The 27647-nt window shown below is 40.1% G+C and overlaps 1 protein-coding gene across 1 annotated transcript in view; it reads left to right on the forward strand.

The window, feature by feature from the left end:
- LOC139698622 (nephrin-like) overlaps positions 1 to 27647 on the forward strand; it is a 556765-nt gene that overhangs the window by 415830 nt on the left and 113288 nt on the right. Inside the window, exon 4 of the mRNA XM_071597464.1 lies at positions 11054 to 11205. Coding sequence (XP_071453565.1) covers positions 11054 to 11205 — 152 coding nt within the window. The remainder of the gene's footprint in view (positions 1 to 11053; positions 11206 to 27647) is intronic.

The raw sequence follows: 27647 nt of genomic DNA on the forward strand, positions 1-27647 counted from the left end.
GAAGGCATAAAACGCTGAAGAATACGCCCTGGTTTTGGCACTTACTATGGGGGAGAACCGATTTTCACCCAAGGACAATGAACCGCCCTTATCTGAAACTCCCTTGGAGCAGTGATTATTAAATATTTATTAAATTTTCAAATAGCATTCGTTATATGTATAATGATGTTTGGTCATGATGGCAGTAATGACACCGAGACATGTAAGAGTTACATTATAAATATCTTGGAATCGGGATGCTTGGTTTGAAAAAAAATACGCTTTACCTCACCAAATTTAGAATTTCATGATAGATGACCAACAATAACCATGGAAAATTGCTTACGCATAAATGTTTAAAATAAAATTACAATGTCTAGGTAGGAGGCAGTCTGCTCTTGCAATCAACCGTGGTTGGCCATTGCGAGTAGGCTGACGTTTCTCAGAATTTGTGCAAAGCACGATGAGGGCTGGCGAATGAAGTCTAAATCAAATCTACAGGTATTTTGCCCCGTTTCATGGCTCCTGTGGCTATTTTGATTATTTGTCTGGAAAAATTACACAGACTTTCAAATAACGTGCTTGAAAATAGGCAACCATAATTTTTAATAAGTTTTTACTCCTTTCATCTGAGTACTTTTCCTGCACTTTTTATCGAGTAAGCATCACGAAGAGCAGCTTAATGTTTTGTGATGAAAAAATAAATAGTAAGCATCGGGAACTAGTGTTAGCTACAACTTCCAGACGAAGCACGGATCGATTGGAGACAAAATCTCGAGGGAGATGTTGTGAATGAAAGCTCGAAGATTCCATCTCCCCACACGGCGGCTCCATTGGGATGGAGAAAGAGGGGGTGGGGTTTTGGGAAGAAAATTATAAGGAGATAAAAAAAGAAGAGATGGTGGGGGAGGAAGTTCCTCTCCATATGTTAAGGGAAGACGGAAGGGGCGGAGGTGGAAGGGCGGGTGGGAGGTCACGGGAAGGGGGACACCCTCTCGCGTGAGTGCGCGTCGGGGGTGGGCACATAAATTAAGTCGCTAACGAGTGGAGGAGGCAGGCGGAGGGCGCAATTCATTTATTCGGCCAAGGCGTGGGGCGGCAGGGTTGGAGGGAAAGCATTTTTTAATAACTTACACTTGTTATTCTTCTTAAAGACCATTAAAAAGCGATTTGTCGGGAAAAATAATTCCACGGGATGGAGGGTGGCGGGGGGCAAAGGAGGGATGGGGAGATGCATAATGGGAAAGGGGAGAGGCCTATTTCTTTTCCAAAAATATAATACGTCTTTGCGTGTGGAAGGGGGGTGGTAACGGCGGGATAGGGGAGGGGGGACAGGGTCAGGGAAGGAGCGCGCGACTTTCTTTTTGCCCTCGGAATACACTCTTCCGCTCCGTTGCACGCGCTTCGGCAAATGCTTCCCTCTACACTTACTTACGCCCCAGGTCATAGAAATTCCGCTGGTAATTTCAGGTGGCAGTGGAAGAAAGAATGACTCCCTCCCTTCCCTTAATTTTTTCCTTTCCTGCTTGGCACAAAAAGTGATTATTTCAGTATAAATCCTCTATTTATTCATTTTCATGTAGCTATCGCTCGCCTACGTGAGAATAGACCAAAAGTAAGCAATACGTGCTTAGCTTAGTTAGTGAAGCGTCAAGTGTTCACTTCGCGCTTACAATTACCGAATGACAAGAGTTATTTACGAATTGCAAGACGATAAAAAAGGAAAGAAAGATAAGAAATGCAATGCGGGAGATTTTGTTAGAGCCAAAAGAAATAAATAAGATGAAGCTGTTGACAAAATCCTGGACTAAGACGAAGAAATTAATACATTAATGAAAGATGAGAGTTTTAAAGAAGTTAGATTATAAAAGAAGCAAAAGAAAATTACAGACCAGTAACTAGGAACAGGATTAGTAAGCAATTAATTGCAATTGGATTGTCAAAAATGTAGGAAAAGGAAGGTAATGGAAGAGTCTAAGCATAGAAATACGCAGGAAGAATAAAATAAAAAGAGAGTCAAAGAAATCGAGATAGGAAACTAATTGGACAAATAAATGTGATGGAAAGAACAGGGTAAAGATACAAGTATGTGGAGTTTAAAATGACACGGTGCAATGAGTGGACTTCATTGAAAAATAAAATAATTTCAATGAAATAAGAAAAAGATCCGCCCATTAAATGAGGGATAAAAAAGAAAAGTATTACTGGCAGAAGAAAATATTCAGGATAAATGAAAAGCGTGCATAGGACAGCTGTATGGTAAGGGTATCCATAGCTTCAGTGTGTGTATGTACAAAGTATAGCAAAGTGATGTGAAGTCGACGAGGTCAGCTTAGGTTAGATTCAAGCGTATTCGATGGCAAAGTAGAGAAAGCGTAATGGGAAATGAAAAGAAACAAAGCGGAGGACACCCCTGAGGAATTATGCTAGGGGATAGGGTAACATGCAAGGGAATATTTGTTTGGGGTTGTTTTAAGATATAAAATCGATGAATTTGGCCTGAAGATATCGTCAGATCAGAATTATTGTCCGCTCTAGGAACTGGAAATGCAGCGGTTTATGGGGGCTTTAAGTTAATAAAGATAATTTCTTATGCTAATCCGGTAGTACTCTACCAGATAATGGGAAAGGAAGCATATGATAGCTTAGCAGCATAGAAGTTTGGGTTAAGAAAGGGGTTGGTCACGTTTGATACCATGGCGTGGAAAGGTCACCAGTAGAAAGGGGTTTACGCATAAGTATTTAGAAGATAGTAGATATTGAGAAGGCTTCGGAAAAAAAGAGTGGGCATAATTAATGAGCAATTTTAAGGAGATCTGAATACGCTGGTCAAGTAGACGGTGTCAGATGAAGGAACTAGTATAAGTAGGAAGGAGTAAATTTCGGGGACTGTAATTAAATGCGCGAAGAAATGACACTTAGAAAATTTAATGTTGAGCATTGGCTAAGAAACTATACGCGTGAGTTAAACCATAGGCGCGCAAAGATTGGAGGCTGTGGATGTGGCGGATGAGGGAGGGAAACAGTGAGGTGGATGAGGGAGGAAAACGAGCAAATGAGTGCCATACTTGCCTCTAGGCTTGGAAGAGGAGGAGATAATATTGTCGAGAGAAATTCGACGTAGGCAGAACACAGGGCATATTAAATGGGGAGGAATTTCGAGGGCGGACAAGAGGACGTTGAGCAAAGGGAAGAGAGAGAGAGAGAGATTGGCCTGGATAAAGAGAAAGAGGAAGTGCGTGAAGTTGGAGGATATTAATTGCTATTCAATAGTCATGATATTTATTAATTGCCATGTTACGTGAGATTTAAGTATGCATTGTGGATATTGTAAAAAACAGTGGATCGATGAAAAACCTACCTTATGATTTGATTGTGATGATAAAATAGTATTTTAAAAATAATGAGTAAATGTTTCATCATTTCAGTTATTTAATTACAAAATATATTCCAAAAACAGATGCATTTTGTGGGAAACACGTAAATTATTTCAAATGATTGCCTTCACTCTTCTCTCCCATTAAGGTGACCATAAAACCTGAAAATCTAATATATAATTAAATTATTGTACCATTAATACAGTCATAATTATAAATACCTATTAATTCATTGATAATCATTCCAATGGCCAATAGCATTTATATCTCACCTGCGTTTTTCACACACCAGTATGTAGATAGAGTTTCGCATGGTTAATTCGGGTAACCTTAATATTAAGCGAAATATTCACCAATTACTTTTCTTTGTTACGTGAATGACCTTGCGGAATGTGTCAATTCCAAAATACGATTGTTCGCTGATGACTGTATACTCTATAGGGAAATCAGCAGCAGCAGTGATCGCGACGTTCTGCAGGGTGACATAGATAACGTGGCTAATTGGATCAAAATCAACAAAATGGAGATAAACATTGCAAAAACTATCCACATCTCATTCTCCAAAAGGAAGGCAGGTGAGGGAAGGGTATATAAAATAATGGGAGAAACGATTGTAACAAAAGATAATTGTAAATATCTAGGGGTACACCTAAGTAAAGACTTAGGGTGGGGACTTCACACAGATTATGTGGTAGGCAAGGCCTTTAAATCGCTCCACTGGGTCATGCGGAGCCTCAAAGGAAGCACTAAATCAACTAAAGAATTGGCCTACAAAACAATTGTAAGGCCTATTGTCGAATATGCGACCACAGTATGGGATCCCTTTGAAATAGGGCATGTGAAAAAATTAGAAGCAGTGCAAAGGAAGGCTGCCAGGTACGTTTTAGGGCGACATAGGCAGACCGACAGTGTAAGTGACATGCTAGGCTCACTAGGATGGGGGTCACTAAAGAACAGACGGAAGCTGAATAGACTGTGTGCCATTTTTAAAATATTGAAAGCTGACGGAGGCTGGAAAGAACTGAACGAGAGTGTAAATAAGCCATGTTATCTCGGCAGGAATGATCACCCGCTTAAAATCAAATACATGCCCCAAAGGACAAACACCGCCAAGTTTTCGTTCCTAAATATGGGAATCAAAGAGTGGAACCAGCTGCCTGATGAACTCTTTGAGCCCTTACCCAAAAGCATTAAATCATTTAGGCGTGAATGCAAAAGGTATACATGATGGGATTGTTAAATGACACTATTTAATGACGACTATTTAATGACACTGTGATATGTTGTAAGAATGACTACTGTTTGTTATATCATGTCATTGCCACCCGGCTTATCGCCTAACAGCAATGTATCCCAAATAAATAAATAAATAAATAAATAAATTACTTTGTCGACCCTGGATAACATGACATTGAAAATAGAATAATGTTCGTTCCAATATTAATTCAAAATTTGTTTGGACAAAATAGAAATGAGATTTTTGAAGTTTGAAGCGCCGTAGTTTGATAAAGATGGCGTAGCGCCTTTTCCTGGGTTTATGTAAACTGAAACTAATTGAAACTCCAACGAAGGCTGAAAGAACATTTGCTCAGTAATGTCTTGCATTGCATATTTTTGTTAGATGTTGTAAATACTACTTTACGCAGGGTTCGTCTACCAATAATTCATATTCAATTCACCCTCGCTTGTGGATATTTAATAAGTTTTCATTACACTCGTGCGAGACATTGTTAACATTTTTGCGATTTTTACGGCGAGTGTGCCTCCATCCGTGAGGGATATTTTGTGATTCTTCCCGCTGCTCATCCAAGGCCATCTACAAATGTAGAAGAAGATGACTTTTTCTTACCCCAGAGGAGGACTCCGGCATTAAAGAGGATTTCCGGACGGTTCTGCTGATGGGAAAATCCCTGAAGTACTTATATGATTCTTCGCAGCGTAATTTATACGAGACCGAGTTCCGGAGAGAAAATTATCTCCCCTTAATGTTTCATGCAAATACCAACCAAAAGTATAGTACATTATGAAAGCGTGATTGGTAATAATAAGGAAGTAAATTAGAAAAGGGAAACACTGTAGCAATGAGGAAGTGAAAGTATTAAAAAAAACTGAAAGCCGGGATAAAGCCGCGACTGTAATTTTAATACCAGATATTTGAATTGTGACTTTACCGCAACAGATCTAATAAATATAATAATAAACTCGTTAAAAATCATAACACGTTATATTTGCGATGACACTATAAAGTACGGGTTCTAGGCTTCACACGAAACGATTTGAGTGCTTTCTCGGACTAGATGTACTTCTGAAACATGGCTCGAGTAACATGACATCTAATGATTCATTACCGGTGTCCCAACAGATACTGTGGGCCATTTAATTCCTTTAAATGCATTCCCAACGCCACTTGACGATTGGCATGACTTGGGGGAAGTTATTTAGGGAGGGGAGCTGGAAAAAGCATCGTGACGGACATTTGGGGCTGTGGGATTGAATGACGGAGTGGGCGTGACGGAGTGCGCAGGGTGGGGGAAGTTAGTGGTTGGGGAAGAGGGAAAACAGCGCAACGGCTCAACTGGGGGAGGGGGCGCCCAAATCGACTCAAGCGCTCTGCGTCGGCCCCTGAGATTCCCTCAACGAGGTGGGAGATGACTCTGGATGCGAAGGGATGGGGTACAGTATAAAGCCGCTGCCTGCTCTGTCTTCTTCCCCGTCCAATCGTATACTTTTCACTTTCCTTTGGATACAGGTAGTGTATCTCTGCTGCTACCCTTTCACTCCTAGCATATCACACCCTCAATTCCGTGCTCGCCTCGCCCCCACCTGCCCCCACCTCTTTCTCCGTTTTATTTCCTCCCTCCTGGCCTTCCCTCCACCCCCTCCCATCTTCACCATCTATTAAAATGGCTGGGGTCTTGAGCGGACGGGGGTGGGTTTAAACGAAAATGATAACAGCATAAGCTTCAATTCGTAAGGCGCTTAGTTGTGCCGTGTACTTCCGCAAAATGAAAGGGGAATTCTTCCCTGGGGTCTATAAAGGAAAATGGGGCGAACTTTTGGTGGGATTAAAAAATAAATTCTCGTATTTATTCAACAAATATGCCGGAATGTCTCAATTTTTTGAGCTTCATTATTATGGTCACTTTTAGGGATGTTTTCATTTCATTCTCTGACATTGCTCACACCAAAATGCATTCTCATTGAACGTGTAAATAATGAAGATTGGTTGAATGCTGAATCTAATCACCCAAGCGTTTTATTTGACGGCTCTCTGAAATACCCCACCCTTATCATCCTTTCTCACTCACTTGCAGTTCCCAGCCGAAAATCCTGCCTTTCCATCGGAATATTTTACCAGAAAAGGTGCCTCTCATTAAATCTTCAAATTTGTGATTTCATCTAGCGTGCAGCAGTGAAGTCCTTTTTGAGTCCTTCACTCTAAAATAAATAACAAAAGGAATAACATACAGATAAACGAAGTCAATGACTAGCATAATGTCCATTCGCTGCTGATATGCTGTGCCTCGATTTTGCTACACATTTCAAAATCTCAAGAGACATCCGAGGCCTTAGGTCGCTATTACATGTCGTACCTCAATGTTATCTGTTAAGGTAGTATTAAAAAGTCGTACTTTCAAAGTGTGTACGAGAATTTCCTCTCGCCATAAGAGAGCTAGCCGCATGGGGAAATGATGCTTCGTCAAATATAGTAGGTTAGAACCCTAAGCATGGAGGGCAATTCACCGAGCACCCTACAATTATGGAAGATCCAATAGTAAATATCTTTTGTGTTAATAAAAGTTAAAAAGAAAACATTTAGACTTTTCAGTTAAATTCCCAACGTTCAAAACAGACCTCATGATAACTTAGAAATGTCCACAGAGAGATGCAAAGACTGATAAAAATTATTACTGCCTTATAAAAGAATAAAATGAGCAATTGATTAAAATGATACTCATTTTATTCTAATTGTTCCACTAGGCTTAAAATTTCCAAAAATGGCTTTTGATATCCCATTTAACTACTTCATATTTATCCTTTCTTTTTAAATAATAATTTGATATTTTAGTATCCTGCAAGCTACCGCTAGGGTGCATGGCAGAGGTGAATACACACCAGACTAGTTTGGACCCGAATATGACCCTGCCGCGGTCGGACAGTGTTTGTCTGATCACTCATCATCCGTGAAAAAAAGTGACATTAAATCCATTCGTTTAAATGAATATACTTTGTAACGGCGTCATCATCAGGTACCTGATGATGACGCCGTTGCGTTGAAACCGGGAGTACGAATAAAAATTGTGTGGAAGTTACAAAGTATATTCATTTAAACGAACATGAACCTCCACAAAGTTGAGCCCGAGACCATAGAATTCATTAAATCCATTGTTAAAGTATTGTAAAATATTATCAATTTTGTAAACGTAAAGTGGGAGTAAAAGAGGTCCGATAATACTTCCCTTGGGAAGACCTGAAGTAACTTCTGCATTTGAGCCAACACCATCTATCATTTTTCTTTGTGCCCGATCATTCAAAAGGTCTTTCATCCAAACCATGTTAATTTTGTATATGCCATATGCTTCTAGTTTACTATGAGGTACTTGTCGAAGGCTTTCTAAAAATCTCGAAAAATTGCGTCCACTGGAACATTGCTTTCTCCCGAAAAAAGAATATCATGAACAAAAAGCGCAAGTTGCGTTCCGCAGGATCTACTTTTTCGGAAACCGTGCTGATTTTTTATCAATGACTCCTGATTATCGAGGTGCCTCACGATCGAACAAGCAACTTTATCTTCCATAACCTTGCACGACATGGATGTGAGGGAAATAGGTCTGTAATTGCTCGGTTCTTCCTCGTCTCCGTTTTTAAATATTGATTCTACGTTAGTCGTTTTCCAATCTCTAAGAACTTTGTAATCTACAAAGCTACTTCTGAAATATTAATTATAGATGCGACGTAATTTCTGAAGCTAGATCCTTAAATATGCGAGCCGGCATTTCATTGGCCCCGGACGATTTATTAGGCTTAATATTTTTCAGCAAATGCTCTTTTCCATTAAATAAAATTTCAATTTCCGGCATCGGATGGCCGACACAATATGGTATGCTATCAAATCTTTTCTGTGAGATACTTTTGTCGCTAGAGATACTATTCTTGATATTTTTCATCTTAGCGTGGCATAGACTTTGACGTCGTCATACCTCTCTAGCAACCGCGATGTACCATCTGGGCTCCGTGTTATATTTTATACATTTACTGGGAATGAACTTGTTGACTGCTGAACGCGTGATCTATAGGAAGTGATTCAACGCATTCTCAGTATTACGATGATTACTGTCTTTCTTAAAACATGAAAATTGACTTTGTAGCACGCATTTACTGCAATGTGGTTCCTAATTTATTTTATAGTTCCTATAATTAAGACTTTTCGGGAGTATTCATTGCTAACAAACCGAGAATATCATCGCCCCTAGTTGGTGAACTGACAAAGTTCGGCAAGGAGTTCATCGTAAAAGAATTCAATAGAGATTCGTGGATATCTTGTTCTTTACTCCCCGCTTTAAAACTTTTTATACTTCAGTCAACAGATGAGACTCCCCACCGATTGTGACGTCGCAATCTTTGCATTGGGATAAGAAACCTTTGATTTGCCGATCTTATTCTAGTATTGAATTATCTTTGTCGCCCGGTGGCCTGTATAATGCGCATACGTACATTCTTTTGGATTGAGGAGTTTTAATTGAGCACCAAGCGCTTTCCAAACTATTACCCGCAGGAATTTTGAAAAGTAATGAAGACACCGCCCCCGATTCTATTTGTTCTGTCATTTCTGTACTCGAAAGAGGATTTTGGGAAAATTTCACCGTCGGCAATATCAGTGGATAACCAGCTTTCTGTCCCAATAATTATATGTGCGCCTGTGCTTTGAATGAGGTGACGATATTCTGCGGCTTTGTATTTTAAACTTCGGCATTTAACTATCAATCCGGATAATGTTTCCACGACAACACAGATCTTGAATTTTCATCGAGGATCTTTTCCTTGTTAATATTCAATCCCCTATATACTTTCTGCCCGATGCTATCTGATTCGTATTAAATGAACAATTGCTAGCACTGAACCTCACTTCATTTGAAGCTACATAATTTGGCAAAGAAGACTTTAGCTACCCACTATTTGACAGCTGATTTACACTTTAATATAAAAAGCCCTGCAGTGCTCGAATATCTTACCCGCTACCCACCTGGTGGCCTAAGACGTGTAGTGAAGACCAGAACGGCCCTGGGGGTTCCTACACGATTGGATCGCCGGCTGAAGGTCGACAGAGGCCCCCCGATATCCCTGCAGAAAGCACGCAACCTCTGATTGATGGCTTCCACGCTGTTCCAGAGGACCACGATCAATCCTCGGGACAAGGCTGCAGATAGAGAGCGTCACATCAACCCCCTCGAAACCACCCACCCGCTTCACTTCCGAGTTCAACTCCCTGAAGGAATTCAGTGACTATTCACGGTTAATGGAATTGTTGACGCTAATATGAGCCTGGAACACTTCGTGCCCGCAGCCACCGCTCCAACCGCATTCGTCACCAGGGGAACGCCGCCACTAGGAATGCACTAGACGCCCTTACCATTACCCGTTGGCGCCCTACCATTCCCCAGACGGACCATTACCCGCTGTGACTACGCTCGATAAAATGCTTTGCAAAGAGGGATGTTATATTTCCATTCTCTCCACATGTTTTGTGCCTGTTTATTAAAGCGCTCCACTACATGTGAGTGCACAACACTCTCATAATAAAAAACTTAGGTCAGATACTTTTCGGAAACACCTCGTTTATTGGGCAAACGGGGCAGACTTTGAAGAAAGAAGCAGAAAGAAGAGAAATGAAGAAAGCACAAGAAATGTGTAAAGAGCAGGAAAACAAAATCCTTCTTTGCAAAATACCTCATCAAACGTAACCACAAAAGTGATTTATAGACTGAAAACCTCCATTTTGAAATAGAGGTCAAAGACTCGATGCATTGAAGCAGTTGGAAATTTTAAAATGTGTTCGGTGGGAGGATGAACTTGTCAACGAAATTTCATATCCCTCCCACTCCTAGACCTGCCTTTCTTTCCAGCCCAGTGCTCCTCACAGGGGGTATCAGCCCCCTCCCAAACAAACCCCCAATAATAGCCAACGATTGACACCGAAAGCTGTGATTCCCTTTCCCTCACATGTACGTTTTAGCCTTTTTACCCCTCCACCCTCCCTTCCTCTCCCTCCCTGACCCATCCCCCTTCCTCGCTCAGCAGGCACATCTGCCTAGTTGGCTTGTGTGAGGACCGCCTGTTGATTACATTCACCTGGGTCTTGTTCTAAATAAAGTTGGTCGGGAATTACAAAGTTTTTTATTTCATTTTAATATGTTCTGTAAATTCCATAAAGTATCGCCGGAGATAACAAATGTGCGATGCATGAATTCAACCATCACCTACCAAACTGACTTTCGGATTGGTTACTGTGATTATGGTTCTTCTTCCTTCAAAAATCAGACAATCAGTATAAGAGACCCATGTTACTGGTTATATGGCCTAAAAGAGTTTTCCCTCAGTAATTAAATGAAGATTGTAAGCATTTTGCATTGAAGGAAAAAGTTTGCTTTCTTGCATCTCACTAATGCGTCTTCTTTCTCATTTCTTGGTGACCGCAGTCAAGCCGCTGAGTGCTTCCATCCTGAACAAGAATCAAGGTTTGTCGGCCGACCGGAAGTACGAGATCGTCTGCCAAGCCGTGGGTTCACGTCCCCCCGCAAAGATCACGTGGTGGAAGGACAACAAGAAGCTAGATAGCTTTGTGGAGAAGGTGAGTGTGTCCTCAGCCGACTTCCCCGGCAACGGCCCCGCCCTGCCATCAATCCGCACTTGCGTTGAGTTCACCGTGAGAACGTTTGCATAGGCCCAGAAATTATTTTACAGACATGGACTTCCACTACGAACTTTATTATGCAGGCAGATGACAGAAGCCGTAAACGTTATAATGGGCAATATTGTCTCTTTAGCAGTAATTCTGACAATGTATTATTACCCTCGTCGTACAACGGTAGGATGGATCAAGTCGATAAAATTAGAGAGAATAGAGCAGGCATATTTAAGATGTCATATTTTCCGCAAAGGACGAGGGATTAGAATAAAATCGTTCGACCGCGGTAGGGTCAAAATTAGTCTGGAGTGTATTCACCTCCTGCCACTCACCCTAGCGGTGGCTTGCTGGGTACTAAAATAAATATTCCGATATTTTCACCGTGATAAATACGTCAAAGCTATTAAAATAACTTTAAAAGATTACAATTAAATCATGAACCAATACTGTTATTACAAGCCAGAAATCAGTTTATTTCCTATCAAACATAATTTCAGTGGATAATTTTAATAAAATTTTTATTTCGATATTATTTGCAAGGTGTGTTCACAGATTTTTTATTGTAAAAAAAACTCATTGGAAAATGTTGACCAGGTGCATTTTATTTTAAGTGCTTCCAAGGGTCAAGGGCAATAGGCAATTATTCGGCCATTTCTTCTTTATTCCCACATGCATGCAAGTAACCACTTAATATGTTTTTATGGCATATATTGTGCCTAACTCGACTCAGGTGAAGTTTATATTTGCCATTTGATGGATAAAATTTGGTTCAAATATTACTCAAAAGCTTACAGTACTCTTACTCGTCAAGAAATGCATGCCATGGTTTCATGCACCGTTGATTTTTGTTGCCACCTGCCTTCATATCCTTGAGCCTCACTGCGCGCGACAGCGGAAAGGCAAATTTCTGTTCGAAGTGGTTAGATGGAATTAGTAAATTTGAGACAAAATAACGCTAATTTACTTGAAGAATTCCTTAACATTCGCATTTCACTAGGAAAACGGTCTTCTCAGCAGAATTTGAAATTTTGGCTAATATATGGTGAAAACGAAAGATGTGATTGTCAAGAAGATCTACTGTCCCGTCTACTGCCCGTATACTGATCGTATCGGCAAGGGTGGTGGAGGCGTAGGTGTCTACGTGAGAAAAGATCTCTCATTCAAAATTATATCAAAAAGTTCTTCCATTTACTGCAAAAGACCCGAGTTCGCATTCTTAGAGATAACCTTCAACCTACAAAAAATTCTTTTAGGCATAGTTTACCGCCCACCCAAGGTAGGTTACCTTTCCGACTTGGAAGAAGCATTATCTTCCCTCACTCCGAACTATGACCATGTTATTATTACCGGTGACTTCAATGCCACTTTCTTTCCTCAACTCATGACTCTAAAACAATTACTAGCTCTGTCATACCTCGGTCTTAGCATACTTCCCCTAGAACCTACCCATCATACATCTTCATCAGCCACTTGGCTTGATGCAATAATTACAGCCAACCCTGACAACATCACAACATATGGGCAACTTTCTGCCCCAGGAATATCCATGCATGATGTATTATTTTTAACATACTCAGTTAGATGTCCAAAATTCAAGCAGAAATTCATTCTTACTCGCGATTTCAAGTCCATAGATGACAAAGACCTTGTATCCGATGCGGCTACCATTCCATGGCAGTCTATAGAATTCATCGACGACATAGATAAAAAGTAGAACTATTTACGAAAAGTGAAGAGTCAGGCGTGATATTGTGGAATCGAGACATAATGAAAACTTCGTTGCAATTTTCCACAGTTAAAACTTTATTGTCGACCATGGTTTCGATACACTGTATCATCTTCAGGTGAGGAAAATACAAGGAAAATAGAAAATACAAATATTTTCCTCACCTGAAGATGATACAGTGTATCGAAACCATGGTCGACAATAAAGTTTTAACTGTGGAAAATTGCAACGAAGTTTTCATTAGAACTATTTAATACGTTCTTAAATGATCTAGGGGACAAACATGCACCGTTTAGAAAAATCCGACTGTCCAAACCACGCTCCCCATGGATAACGGATGAAATAAAATACTTGATGCGTAGACGTGACACAATCTGTAGCCTGTTTAAAAAACATAAAAACGAAAATGTATTCAATATCTACAAAAAACTGCGTAACAAAACTAAACAAGTCATTAGAAATTCCAAAATCAGATATGCCTTCCAAATATCTAAAGAGCCCCCGTCATATTTGAAAAGCTTGAAGTACCTTGGTGCCGGAAAAACTAAAAATCAACACTCCCTACCTGCTGACATTTCTCCAGACGACCTAAACCGTTTATTCACAACCCCACCGACGGAAATCGACTTTAATGCAAAAAATGAATACTTATACAATTTGTATAATTCTGAACCAACTCCAGTTACTGCTGGAAGCTCATTCAAAATTTCTCCCGTCACACAAATGGAAGTCCTCCAGGCCCTCAAAAAAATCCTCCTCAGATGGAGCTGACGGAATTTCATCTATTCTCATACAAAAGTTACTTCCCATTGTACTTCCTGTTTTAACTCATATCTTTAATTGGTCTATTCTAACTGGAACATATCCCTTACTCTGGAAACGTGCCCTCGTCCGTCCCATCCCCAAAAAATCCACACCCACTAACATTGCTGAGTACAGACCAATCAGCATTTTGCCTCCTTTATCAAAAGCATTCGAGAGACTCATTCACGAACAAATTTCAAAGTTTCTCAATGAAAATAACTTACTTGATCCTCTACAATCAAGCTTTCGGTCCTCTCACAGCACAGCTACCGCTCTCATTAAAATAACAGATGACATCCGACTATCCATGGATCGCAAAGAGGTGACAATAATGACTCTCCTAGACTTCACCAAAGCCTTCGACTCTATTGACAAAGATATTCTCTTAGCAAAACTTCAAAACCTGAATTTTTCTTCCTCGTCTTTACTGTGGATTCGCTCATACCTAAGTAACCGATTCCAAACAGTCATTACACCTAATTCATCCTCTAACTGGATCAAATACACGGGGGTGTTCCAAAAGGATCCATTCTTGGACCCTTGCTTTTTCCCCAGTATATAAACGATATTAGTAAAGGCATTTTAACTTACAATCATCACCTTTATGCCGATAATTTACCAATATATCACCATTCCCGCCTTCAATACCTATCTACAATTATAAACGAAATTAATTCAGATCTAGCTGCTTTGTAACTATGGGGAATAAAAAATTTATTGAAAATAAACCCAATCAAAAGTCAGTCCATTATAATCGGGTACCATAAACTACATTCTAAAATAAGTATTGATAAACTACCACCACTAAAATTTCAACGATCTATCATACCATACCTAAGGACAGTAAATAATTTAGGCTTAACCATTAATGAAACAGTATCTTGGACTGATCATGCAATTGCTATCTGCAGAAAAATTAACTCATCCCTGCATTCACTGAAAAGGTTAAAGCACATTTGCTCCCCCCTCTTTGAAGATGCTTCTTTTGTCCTCCCTTCTCATACCCCACTTTGATTGCTGTGATGTAGTATATCAAGACCTTTCAGGCGAACTGAAAACATAACTCCAGAGGACCCATAATTCCTGTGTGCGGTTCATATGTGATCTTAGGAAATACGATCATATTTCCAACTCATTTAATTGAATATCCTGGTTAAAGCTAGAAGGCCGCAGGCATTTACATATTCTTTCACTTTTCTACGGAATACTTTCAAACCACACACCTAAATATCTATACAAAAATTTCCTCTTCATTAGCTCAATCCACAACAGAAATACTAGGGGCAATAATAAACTTTTGTCCCACACCATCGCACGGAAATCTATCACAAATCTTTTCATGTTACAGCATGCCGTCTGTGGAACTCTCTCCCAGATGACATAAAAAACTCTTCATCAACAACAACATTTAGAAGAGCACTTGACAAGTTCATTTTCCTCAGGTACTTAACTTAACCAGTATACCCTCCGTCATTCCACTCAGCTGCGATACAGATCACAGTGTCTACTTTTTTTATGCTTTTTTGTTTTGTCATCTCAAGCGGTAGGAGTTTGCATCATTATTTTTAGAAATATTACGCTTCTCATTACTCCGCATGTGTTGCCAATGTATTTAATTTCTCCATTTCAGTTTCAGTAACATGGATATGTATACCATGTAAAAATGATTTGTTGAGATGTACATGTATCTTTCCTCTAATTAATAGGGTTTTCGCAGTTTTTTCACACCCCCTTTTCTTCGTGGGTGTTTTTCCTGCGTGGGTTTTTGCTAGTTGAGCAATGCCACGCTCTCCCTAGCTTTTCCCACAAACCTCATTCTTTGCTTGGACTTTCCTCATTTTATTGTCCTCTATCTTCACTTTCATTTAATTTGAGTATGAGTAGGTGTATTCTTAATTTACATATGCATATGTATGTATGTATGGGTGTATATGTGCGTAATTATGTATGTATTTATGTATGTGTATGCATGCATGTATGTATGTGTGTGTGTATATATATATATATATATACACACACACATATATATATATATATATATATGTATATATATATATATATATATATATATATATATGTATATATATATATATATATGTATATATATATATATATATATATATATATATACTTTTTTCTTTTCGATGTGCAAATCTGTGCTAAATGAATTTGTCTGTCTATATGTATTTATGTGTGCATATGAATATACCTATAAGTTTAATGCCTAATGTAATATGTATAGAGCGATGGGTTAAATGGAAGAAGGGACCATTTGGTCTCAATTTCGCCCATATAAAGAACTCTATATATCTATCTCCTGTCCCGGGGCACGCCCCTCGGCACCATAAAAGCTTTACTTAAGATATGGTTTATCGGATAGCAGATCTTCCTGGGAAACTGTAGACAACACAAGAAAGGAACTGATGAAAAAAGAACCCCCTGCCCTGAAGTTTGAATTTCAAACGCTGTTGGGCTTAGTACTTGGGGGCTCCATCCTTATCTGCAGGCAAACCGTATCAAGTAATCCTGTATCAAACAAGAATATTGATAGAATTGAGCTCTTACGGCCAGTAGTATTGAATAAATGAAAAACTCTAATTGCCGTAAACAGGTAACAAACTGTGTACGGCTATTGGATTTTTTCATTTATTCAGTATGAGCATGCGTAAAATAACCGACAGGGATGTGAAATGAGCCAACTTTGAGAAGCTGCGGATTTTATGGCAACTTTAATATAGGAAAAAAGGAGGGTTGGCGGAATAAGAAAGACCAAGTAGTGAAACGCACTCACAGGCCAAGTTAAGGGAGAATTTGCTCGGAAAATGTTTCAGGGCAACGGAGCAGACAATCAAAGGCCGAAAGTTAAAGGTTGTATTGAACCAATCTTCTGATAGCAGTGCAATTTGTGACAAAATACATGTTTATGGTTTGGTACATCATCAAAATACCAATAATTACTCACAAAATACTGACACCCTATTTCTATTTTCTTTGAAGCGACTGATGCCTTGAATCTATAGTGTTTCAGTTACAATACTTCAGCGATTTTTGGACATATAATGTCACATTCTAAATGATATGAGTATACAAATAATGACCTCAGGAAAAATGAATACAGAGTTCCTAACTGTAATAGCATTGCAGCTTTATATTTGATAGCTAAAAAGTTGATTCCATCAATCTTGAAATTTTTGGGAATGTCCTAATGAGTCAATTCTTTAAAATTCAAAATTGGCAAACTTACTTTAAGTGGCCTACTTTCTGATTGTAATTGACGAAGGTTTTTAAAAAGCGCTCGAAGAAATTTGGCCTATGCAGTCGTCTGCTAATCCGATGGAAGGAAGCATTTTCCATGCAAGTTTCCCAATCAGGGGTTACATTCAGGTTGCGACTAAAACGAACAATTTTCAATTTTTCCATTCAATTTTCATGGCTCATTCGAGGAATGTGCCGTGTTTATTGTAATCATAGAATAAAATACAAATTGTATACGTATATTGAGGGTTTCTGCGTATGCTACCCCATTCACGTTGACGGTTAAATGTTTTATACGATTGTTGCTTTGGTATCTGTTTATACTTTGTTGATGACTATAAGTTTGCTGCTATATTGATGATCCTATTTTATTTACACTGATTACATCGTTGTTCATTACATGCCTTGCTATTTCTACCCTAATTACTTATTAAGTTTTGTTTTTCCTTACTGCTTGATGTATTGCTTATCATCATCATTCTCTAATATATAAACTAAATGTTTATTATTATGCTAATTATAGTTGCAGCATATAAAGCCTTAACTAGTAACTAAATTCTTATTTGTGCATCCTCGTTGGGCATCGTTTGATAAAACAGTGTCCCTTCTTTACAAAATCTAGTAAACTAGTACAATTATCTTAACTTCGTCCTCTTAGTACAATTGTCTTAACTTCGTCTTAAACAATTTAACCTGAGGTCTTCCTTTTTCCCGATTAATCTAATTCCTGGCCCTATGTCTTAGTATTTAGGACTCTATTCTCCTTTTTGGCACTGTTGGTGCCTCACTTGGGAAGATACGCCGTGCAGTCTCCGCGTTCAGCTTTTATTTGAGATACTTAACTTGCTGACTTCAACCTTACCCTTTCCCTTGTTTTCATATCCGGAAATATCTCACGTGTGTTTATTGGGCCCATGGGATATGGGCCTTTTTCGGATTCTGACTATTCCTTCCCCCACCCTTCTTCTTTTAGTCTACATTGATTCTTTTTAATAATAATAATTTGGCCCGTTCGATTAGAATCGGGCATTTTATTATTACATTTTTTCGAGCACATTATTTTTAAACCCCCAATATAATTCCTCATTTTTTTACAGAATATGAGTTACATACCCTTCCTTTCCGTCGTACTCCCCGTTCCCACTTTATCTTTTCTTGATAAATCTGTGCAATATTTTCCTAATCGGTTCCTCGTTTAGATATTTCCCAATTTGTTAGACTTGATGCAAATATCCGAGGATGGCTTCCAGTTCGCATCTTGTGTATTGCCGTGTCCTCCTCCATCATGCATTCACGCGTTCCCTCCTTCCTTTCTCCTATTTTATTTATTTATTCATTTATTTATTATATTTATTTATTTTTCCTGAGGTATGATCTAACCTCCCCGTGTCTTGTTAACATTTGCGCAATTCCTTTGTAAGTTCTAGAGTTGGTCTTCATTCTTTCCTTCACGCTAGGTAGGCATTGTCTGGTTGTTTTACCCTATTCTAATCTTTCCCATTCCCGTCTTGATCTTTGGGCCTCCTCCAGTTTCCTCCTGATTCTGCTGTAATTTTGCCTCTTTCCCCACATCTCACAGCGGTATGCCAATATTGGGATGGTGACTCCGTTGTATATAGCTTTTAGGCTACTTGTGGTGATGCAAAAACCTGTTTCTGCACAGCCTTCTTAAGTTGTTAAATATTTCCTTGATCTTGCCTGCTGCGTAATTTGCGCTGAACAACAACTGTGCAGTTAAAATGCGTCTGGAATGTTAGGTAGTCGTCTGATATATTGCGAGGTATTTGTCCATTTTTCACCTTAGCTACTGGCTCTGTCCCTAAAGAAGTTCGACTGAGTCGATTAAAAAGGTTTATCGTAGGAATTGATACATTCACTCAAATTTCTTCGACGAATCACCCTTGTGCTTCCACACACCACTGCCAGCAGTGGGATTTCCACTCCTCGCACGTCCTCTGGAAGGCGGCGTCCGGAATATTGCTCAACTCCCTCGTCAAGTCAAGCTTTAACCATTCCGTTTAATCGTGGAGACATCCTTTTTGCATGGATTTAAATTGGAGGAAGAGGAAGAAGTCTGGTCGAACATTGTCAGGGCTGTAGGGTGGCTGAGACATGGCTGAGAAACCCTTGAAAGATTCGCTTGCGAGTTTTCTTTTGTTCGTCCGAGATCATTCACGGCACTAACTTCACACACACCTTTCCCATGTCCATGTTTTCTGTCGCAAGTCGATACACATCACTTTTAGGGATGGCGAGTTTTTCGAAAACCATGCGAACATTTAATCTACATCTACATCTACATAATACCCCGCAAGCCGCCGCAAGGGCGTGTGGCGGGGGGTGTTAGGTCACCAACCGTAAAAAGGAAAAATACCACATGCGATCCCTATCCAGCAAAGCCTTCTCTCTTGCTAGATTTTCGTCAATTTTTGAGGTCGGAGGGCATCCTAAACGTTCGGCGTCTTCAAAATCTTCTCTACCCTCCCGCCACAACTTGTGCCACTCAAAAAACCCAACCGATCTACCCATTATTTTATCACTATAATCTGCCCTAAGCATGCCATGAGTCTCTTTCCCGGTTCTGCCCAGTCTCCGAAGACCATACATTGACTTTTGCTTTCAAAAACTTATTTCTCACCACCCAATCCCAAACGATTCTCATGCGTTCGGCTTCCTCCTCTTCAATTTCTTTCCTTGCACTCCCTCGGATCACTACTGCTGTTTCGTCCACGAATACACTTTCGTCCGCACTTTCCCGGGAAATCTCTTCTCAGAAGTTGGTTCGTGACGAGCACAACCACATGAACTGTCCCAAAACCCCCTCAAGGCATCCTTTGGGAGCGATTTGGTCGTGAAGTAATTGAAAGTTTACTTTTCTTTCCTCAAAGCAGCTCCTGGCTGATCTTACTCTGTTTCGGGAAACGTTGCCATTCCATCTCGCCCATAACCGATGGCTACCACGCTGAATCGAAAGTTCCCTCTATGTCTAGGAAGATGACGAGTGGGTATTCTATTTCTCTACAGCTGGTGATTGATTCAATTAGCTTTGAGATCGCATCAACAGTGCCGATTCCTATGCGAAAACCGTTATGTCTAGGATGATATAGGTTGGCCAAGCTCAACTTTGCTTTTGTCATTCTTTCAAATACCTTCCCTAGTTCTGGAAGTAATGTGATAGGCCTTGGTCGTTACATATTCGAAACGATCTTGTCTGTGGATTTGAGTAAAGTGGTTAGATTTCCATATATACAAGTCTCTAGGAAACATCCCGGGTGTAGGTAGGTATTAAATGCAAACGTACGTACAAATCAGCGAAGCCGCTCCAGAAAAGTACACCCTGAGCACAAGGAAAACCTCTTCCCCTCGGCACACCGAGATTTCGTCCCGTACTCTTTAACCCCCAAGTATTCACGTTTTTTGTCATTAGCGCAGTTTGTGTGTGAGTGTGTACGAGATTACGAATGAGAGTGGGGCTGCAATAGTGGTGAGTTTTGCGCGTCGGGGGCTTGGCAAATTAGCCAACCCCGCCGCCCTCCTCCCCAAACGGAAATTCCGTCTGCCTTCTTACCTCTGACGCACGAAAGCTATCGGAGTGCGAGGCTTGTCTTCCTCCTCAAGGAAGTGGCCACCACTTGCGAAGACGGAGAGCCCCCAAGTACTCCCCAGTTATATTTTTCCCTCGGGACACCAACCTTCCATTGTCGTTACCCCCACGGCCTCCCCTATCCCTTGCCAGGCTGCCTTTCAACCAAGGGCGAGTCCCACCTCCACTTGCTCCACCATCTGCGCAAATTCCCAATCCCCAACTCTGATGGCTGAGTTGAACGGGAGCGTTGCAGTTGCGCGCGCATCCTGTTTCATTTCCCATCATGCGCTTCGTCACTGGAAGTAGGGAACGAAGTGAGTGAGGGAGGAAGAGAGATTTGTCGACGTAATTAGGAGGCTATTTCCATGGGATCCGCACACAAACAATGAAGCGTACTCGCTCGCTAACTCTTTTGACACGGAACTTCGTTTCGCCCAACATCCCCGCTTCCCCTTCTCTTTTCGCTCCCCCTTGTGGTGTTCCACTTTTCTCGACGTCCTCTCTTTTCTTTGAACACTTTTTCGCGCCTTCGATTCGAGGTGTTGCCACTCAATCGAGGAGGAGAATTTTTCTGGGAGCAAGAGAAAACAAAACCAAAATATACAAGCATCGTCGTGTTAAAACGAATGTTTTTTCATTTTATTAAATATTGATTAACATGAAAAAATTTCATGTACATTTTCTCAGGATTGCATCTGTGTGTCCCCAAATGCGACGCTCGGTTTAAAATTTATATTTAAGGTGAAAATTTCTGCGTGCATGATGCGCAAATATGAAGGGAAAAACTTAAGTTAAAACTCTTCTCTCTGGTGCTCTGAATCAATGAATTTTGAAATCAGGCAAAGAAAAAATCATACCATTACTTTACAGCCCATTGGGAAATTAATTCCGCATATAAATGAGCCAAAAACGCAAATCTCCATCTGTGCCGACATTTCGATGGCCGGCTTCTGTCATTTTCTTTAGTGGTCCTGTAATATGGAGGGTGAAGGAATGATGTTTTAGAGAAACATGTTTGGAGTGCTCACTTTCTTAGTCCTTCTATTCAAATTGAAGTTGATAGTACCTATCCCTAAAATCAAAAAAGTATAGCATCTTGGTTACTTCATGTATTTTATTCAAATACATCTGCTCCATCTGCTGCGTCTGCTAGAATTTGTTTGGCGAAATTGTTGGAGAGAGACTAAAGCGACGCCTTTCATCAACTCTACGGCCTCGCTTTATAGATACATGTTCGTTTCCTCTAACACTGTGAGTACGTGTTTTGTTGTGGGCACGCCTGTTGAGCACCCGCGACACAAGCGTGTCATGCGGGCGCAACTGGCTCGTTCCATGCAGGATTCCAAAAACTAATCGAGCTTCATTTGGGAAATTTTGCTAATGTGGATGAATTAGATTTGTTAGAAATACATTTTAAAGGCAAATGGAAGGATTCTCCACCGAATAAACTAAATTCTGTTAGAAATTTAATAAATAATAACTTCCTTTGGCTCAACGAATGCTCGTGCAACCGGAAGTCACTGACCTGCTTCACTAACAAATAATCCACTAGCTATTCATGATTATGGATGAGAACAAAAAATAGATCGATTACAGCGCTAGACTCTGCCATTTTATTAATATTCAAATGAAGTGAAAGGCATTGCCAACAATTTATTGTTCATTTGAATCAGATAGTGTCGGGAACATTTTATAAGGGATTCGATCTTTATAGGAGGACAATCCTCGTTTAAAATTCAACTAATTTTAACAAAATTATCTGTATAGGTAGTTGATAACCCAAGTTTAAAAAAAATAATTTGCAGAATACCACTGCCATATTCAAATCAAAGGCGCCGATAAACCGTAATTTTTGGGACGGAAAGCAGGTTATCCACTGACATCGCCGACGCTGGTATTTTCACAAAATTTAATTAAAGTTCCTTCCCGGCGTTGCAAAACCTTCGAAATAATACACTTTACTTGGATACAGAAAGAATAATAATTAGATCTTTGTTTCAATAAGGCTCTGGAATGATTAAAATAGGCGAAGTTCCCCTTAATCAAGTCGAATATACCCCGATGAAAATCCTTCAAACGAACGTGACTTGAGCTAAAGCAGAGTTGACACTTGGTGCTAACCTCTCCTCATTTCTAAGTTTTCCTAATTTTCTGCCTGGAAAAAGATCCAACAACAACTTATTTAAGAGTATATTTTCGTCCTTAACAGTACCGAGGATTATTTTAGAATAAATGGACATTAAACCAACATGAGAGATCATATGTGACGAAAGGTTTGGGTAAAATTACGATGGCAGTCATGAAAAAAATATTATATTAGCCTAAAATATAGCGAAGATCATACGATAAGAGAACCTCTTTGTACTGTACGTACATCTGGCAGAAGGAAAAAGGCATTTTACTTATGATTAAAGTAAAACTGCCATTATTTTGATAACTGTAAGCCCCTGAGGTGAGGTCTGAGGTTTAAAGAAGATGGTGTACACAACGCAAATAATTTGAGGTGATCGGTATTATCTTCATTAAAATCAGAACAAAGTTTTGAAGTAAGAAGAGAATGAACGTGAAAACTGCATTAAATAATTTATTCACAACTGGAGGAGTTCTTTTTCCAGAAATGATAAAAGAGAGTTTTTTGAGGATGACTCGTTAACGATTCGTTTGTGAAAGTTGTTTTCAGTTCCAAATGTCTAACGTCGATTAATTGCGAAAATACGTTACCTACACGAGTTGAGCAGTAGGGGAAAATGCACGCTTTGAACACATTTCAAAAATACAATAACTCGCTGAAGGCAAAGGAAATAAAAAATAGATGAATTGAATTGCGCAAAAAAGAGTAAAATACGCAGACGATGGTTTGTTTAATGAATTATGGAAAAAAGTAAATAAAATAACAGTTAAAAACTGCAAAAATAATATTTAAATCCAATATTTTAGTGTTTATGCTTAGCTATTTAACTTACATGCAAGTAACCATAAGGGCATGTGGCAAGGGGTGAATAAAAAACAGATTAATTTTGACCCGAATATTTTTACTCCTATCGCTGTCAGACAATGTTATTATGGTCCCTAATTCTTTGTGGAAAAAATAATAACTAAAATCTAACCATTCTACACTTGATCTCTCCAATTTTATTGACGTGATATTTCCTACCATAGCACGAACTTTGTGCGAGGAATATACTTAAAATTAAAATTAAATAAAAATAGTGATTACTATGTAAATAGATTTTTTGGATCTCTATCGTTATTTCCACATCCTGTACATAATACACCGCAAGCCACCGGCAAGGTGTGTGGCAGGAAGTACATTCATATTAGACATGCGCAGAACATGAACAAGTTATGCACCATGCAAGACACTCCACTACAGAAAAAACCGATATACGAATAAACGTGCAATCACTTTTTCGGACTCGTGAGGAATGCATACGGTACCTCACCATTTCTAGCAAAATCATGCAGCAAGATTGATATGCTTGTTATTAAATATAGAACCAACTACTTTGAATATTTTTTTAAGGTAATCTACCGGTTAAGGTAAGTTTTTGGATGGACACAACTACCAAACAAATATTTTATTACTATCCTACTCTATATCAGGTCCCTCTTCATCTCCGCGTACTTTCTTCCTCCCTTCATCCCGTCCAAGATCCCTATCCAGTTCCTTCCCTTTCCTCTTTTGCCCAACATTCTACCCTCTATCACAGTCTTCAACATCCCACTGCCGGTCAACACCCCCTTCATCCACTTTTCCTGCCTCCATAGGATTGCTCCAAAAAAAACCTCTCTTCGCCCACCATACCAAGTACTTCCTCATTTGTTTTCTTCTCTGTCCATTTCACCATATCCATTCTTCTTCACACCCACATTTCAAAAGCCTTCAATCTACGTCTATCCTCCTGCTTCAATGACCACGTTTCCGCACCGCACATTGCTACGCTCCATATCAAAGTTTTTACGAGTATATATAATAAATAATATATTAATATCCTTACTCAACGCCCCTGTCATCAACTCCCTCCTCCTTGTGAAAGCCTCTTTGCCTAGCGCAATTCTTCTCCTTACGTCCTTACTACTTTGACCGTGTTGGTCCAAAACACTACCGAGATACGTAAACTGTTCTACCTGCTCTAGTTTTTGCCCTCCTATTTTAATGTTAAGCTTGGCCTTTTTCTTTCTAGAAAATCGCATTACTTTTGTTTTATTAATATTGATTCTCATCCCATACCTGTCGCACTGAATTTCCAATTCATTCAGCAATGTTTGCAGTCCCTTGGCTGACTGACAAAATAAAGCTTGGTCATCAGCAAACCTAACTGATTTTACGATTACCCTGCCCACTTTCATTCCTATCTCCAGTTCTTCCCATGCCTCTTTGATCATTTCCTCTGCATACAGGTTGAACAGCAACGGTGATAATGGGCAACCCTGCCCATTATCCCTGTTAGCCCTGCCTTACACCCCTTCCTAACACTGCCCATCCTGACTCCCCGTTTCCCACCCGCACCTGAGCGGTCTGAGACATGTACAGGTTGCGGATTAGCCTCCTTTCCCTCCAATATATTCCTATTTTCTGCAATATATTCATTAGTTTTTCCCAATTCACTCTATCAAACGCTTTTTCGAAATCTACGAAACAGGCAAATACCTCCTGGTTGTGTTCTATATTCCTTTCGATTAATAATCTAATTACTGCAATGGCATCACGCGTACCTCTCACCTTCCTAAACCCAAACTGATCAACCCCTAAGTAATCATTTGCCCTACTCTTTATCCTTTTGTTTATGATCCTGAGAACAACTTTAGCTGCGTGGGATTTCAAACTAATTGTCCTATAGTCCTCACATGACGTGGCCTTTACCTTTTTCGGAATAGGAACTAAAAGTGATCTCACGAAGTGTTCCGGCCGGATTCCATCCTCATAAATACTACGGATCAGCCCATGTAGCCTCTTCCTCCCACCTTTTCCTAAGCATTTTAAAAGTTCCATGGGAATGTTTTCTACCCCCACGGCCTTATTTAGTTTCATCTTTCTTAATGCCCTCTCTATCTCATTGTCTAGTATGCCTGGACCTAAGCTGTCCTCCTCTAAGTCTTTTTCTTTTCAATGTCTAACTTTGTTGGTTTGGGTTCTTTACTATACAGTTCTTCTATGTACTCCTTCCATCTCTTTTGGATCTTTCCTGCGTCAACTATTACCTTACCCGCCTTATCTCTAACTGTTAGCATAGCTCTTCCCTTCTTACTTCCCGATAAGGATTTAACTTTGCTGTACAGCGCACCGATTTCACCCTTCCTCTGCAGACTTTCCATATCCTCGCACTGCGTCTTCCACCATGCTTCTTTTGCATTATTTGTTACCCGCCTCAATTTATTGTTCAATTCTTTGTACTTCATTTTTCCTAATTCTGTATTTATATTCTTCCATTTTCGCCGCTCATCCATCCTTGTAATCATCTCTTCCGTGATCCATGGTTTCCTAGTCCTTTTAGCGTTAACGGTTTCAATAGTGTCTTTTACGGCTTTAGACAACCCTATCTTGATCATTTTCCATTTTTCTTCGATAGTACTAATCCCTTTGCCATCCTCCATGATTTTCTCCATTTAATGCTTCTACATTCCATTTTCTAACTCGCCGCCCCTGCCTTATTTTTTTGAAACGTACGCTACATTTCATAACAACTAAATTGTGGTCTGAGTCCGTATCCGCTCCCGGGAAGCTGTGGGAATATATCACACTGTTCCTAAACCTGTGTCTAACCAGGATATAATCTAGCTGATACCTTCCGGAGTCACCTGGCATTTTCCATGTATACCTGCGTCTTTTGTGGTGTCTAAACCAAGTGTTTGTTATGACTAACCCCTGTCTCCTGCAGAATTCAACTGCTTTCTCCCCGCGGTCATTCCTCGTGCCTAAACCGTAGTCCCCGCCCTTGTCACCATCTCTTCCTTCGCCTAACGTCGCATTTCAATGCCCCATCACTATCAAATGTTTCCCTGCAGGAACACATGCGATCATATCCTATCGACCTCTTCTTCCTTATGGTTGCTCGGTGGCATGTATACCTGAGAAATAACTAAGTTCGTCGGTTCTGCTTTTATCTCCACTAGTAGTACTGTATCCGTTACCTGCTCTATGTTGACTACGCTTCTCCCTACCTCTTCATTTAATACAATGGAAACCCCTCGTTGGCTCTCGTCCCCGCCGCAGTATATTATTCTTTACTTATCACTCCAGTAATCCCCGCTATCTTTCCATCTCACCTCGCATAGACCTAAAATATCTATATTTCCCCTTTCCATCTCTCGCTTAACATTCTCCAATTTCCCTGTCTTCATCATTGTCCTAACATTCCACGTTCCTCTTCTAACTAATTTGGTCTTCTTCTCCTTCGTCTTCTGTCCTGCTACTGCTGGTTTTCCCTTGCAAGGGTTTCGTGGGATGACGACCGCGGAAGCCTTGCCTCCCCCGCTGCCGGGCACGACACATGGCCGATTGGGCCGAGCCCCCTGGTTGCCAGGACTCAAAATATCTCTATTGTCCATCATATTTTTCTAGGGAATGATAATTGAGGTGGTTTCGCGTTGCCTTCCTCAATAGTGTTTTTAACGTGACACCATCACTTACTGGCCGCCCCACTGGGGTCAGACGCCGTTGCAGCCACCTTAATGAGGAACAGACGCCGCATGGACTACCTTTCGTCTGGCTCTTAACCTTCGACCTATCTGGCATGGGTTACCCTACCAGGAGCAATTTTTATGACTCCCGCCTGCACAGCTCTAGGGGTCATCGGAACGCACAAGCCTTTCCACCACGTCAAGGGTTTAGTCCGGGGAAGGACTTTGAATATATGAGCGCATAAATGCATCCTCATAGACATATTTGCATGCACACAAAAAGATACATATATGCATATTCATGCACTTAAATTATCCACACCTGCATACACGAATTAATACCTCCGAACATACACATACGTATGATTGCAATGTAGGTCTTACTTAATCCGT

This window comes from Hetaerina americana, unplaced genomic scaffold (genome assembly GCF_022747635.1).
Source record: "Hetaerina americana unplaced genomic scaffold, ioHetAmer1.1.p SCAF_9, whole genome shotgun sequence".
NCBI lineage: Eukaryota > Metazoa > Arthropoda > Insecta > Odonata > Calopterygidae > Hetaerina > Hetaerina americana.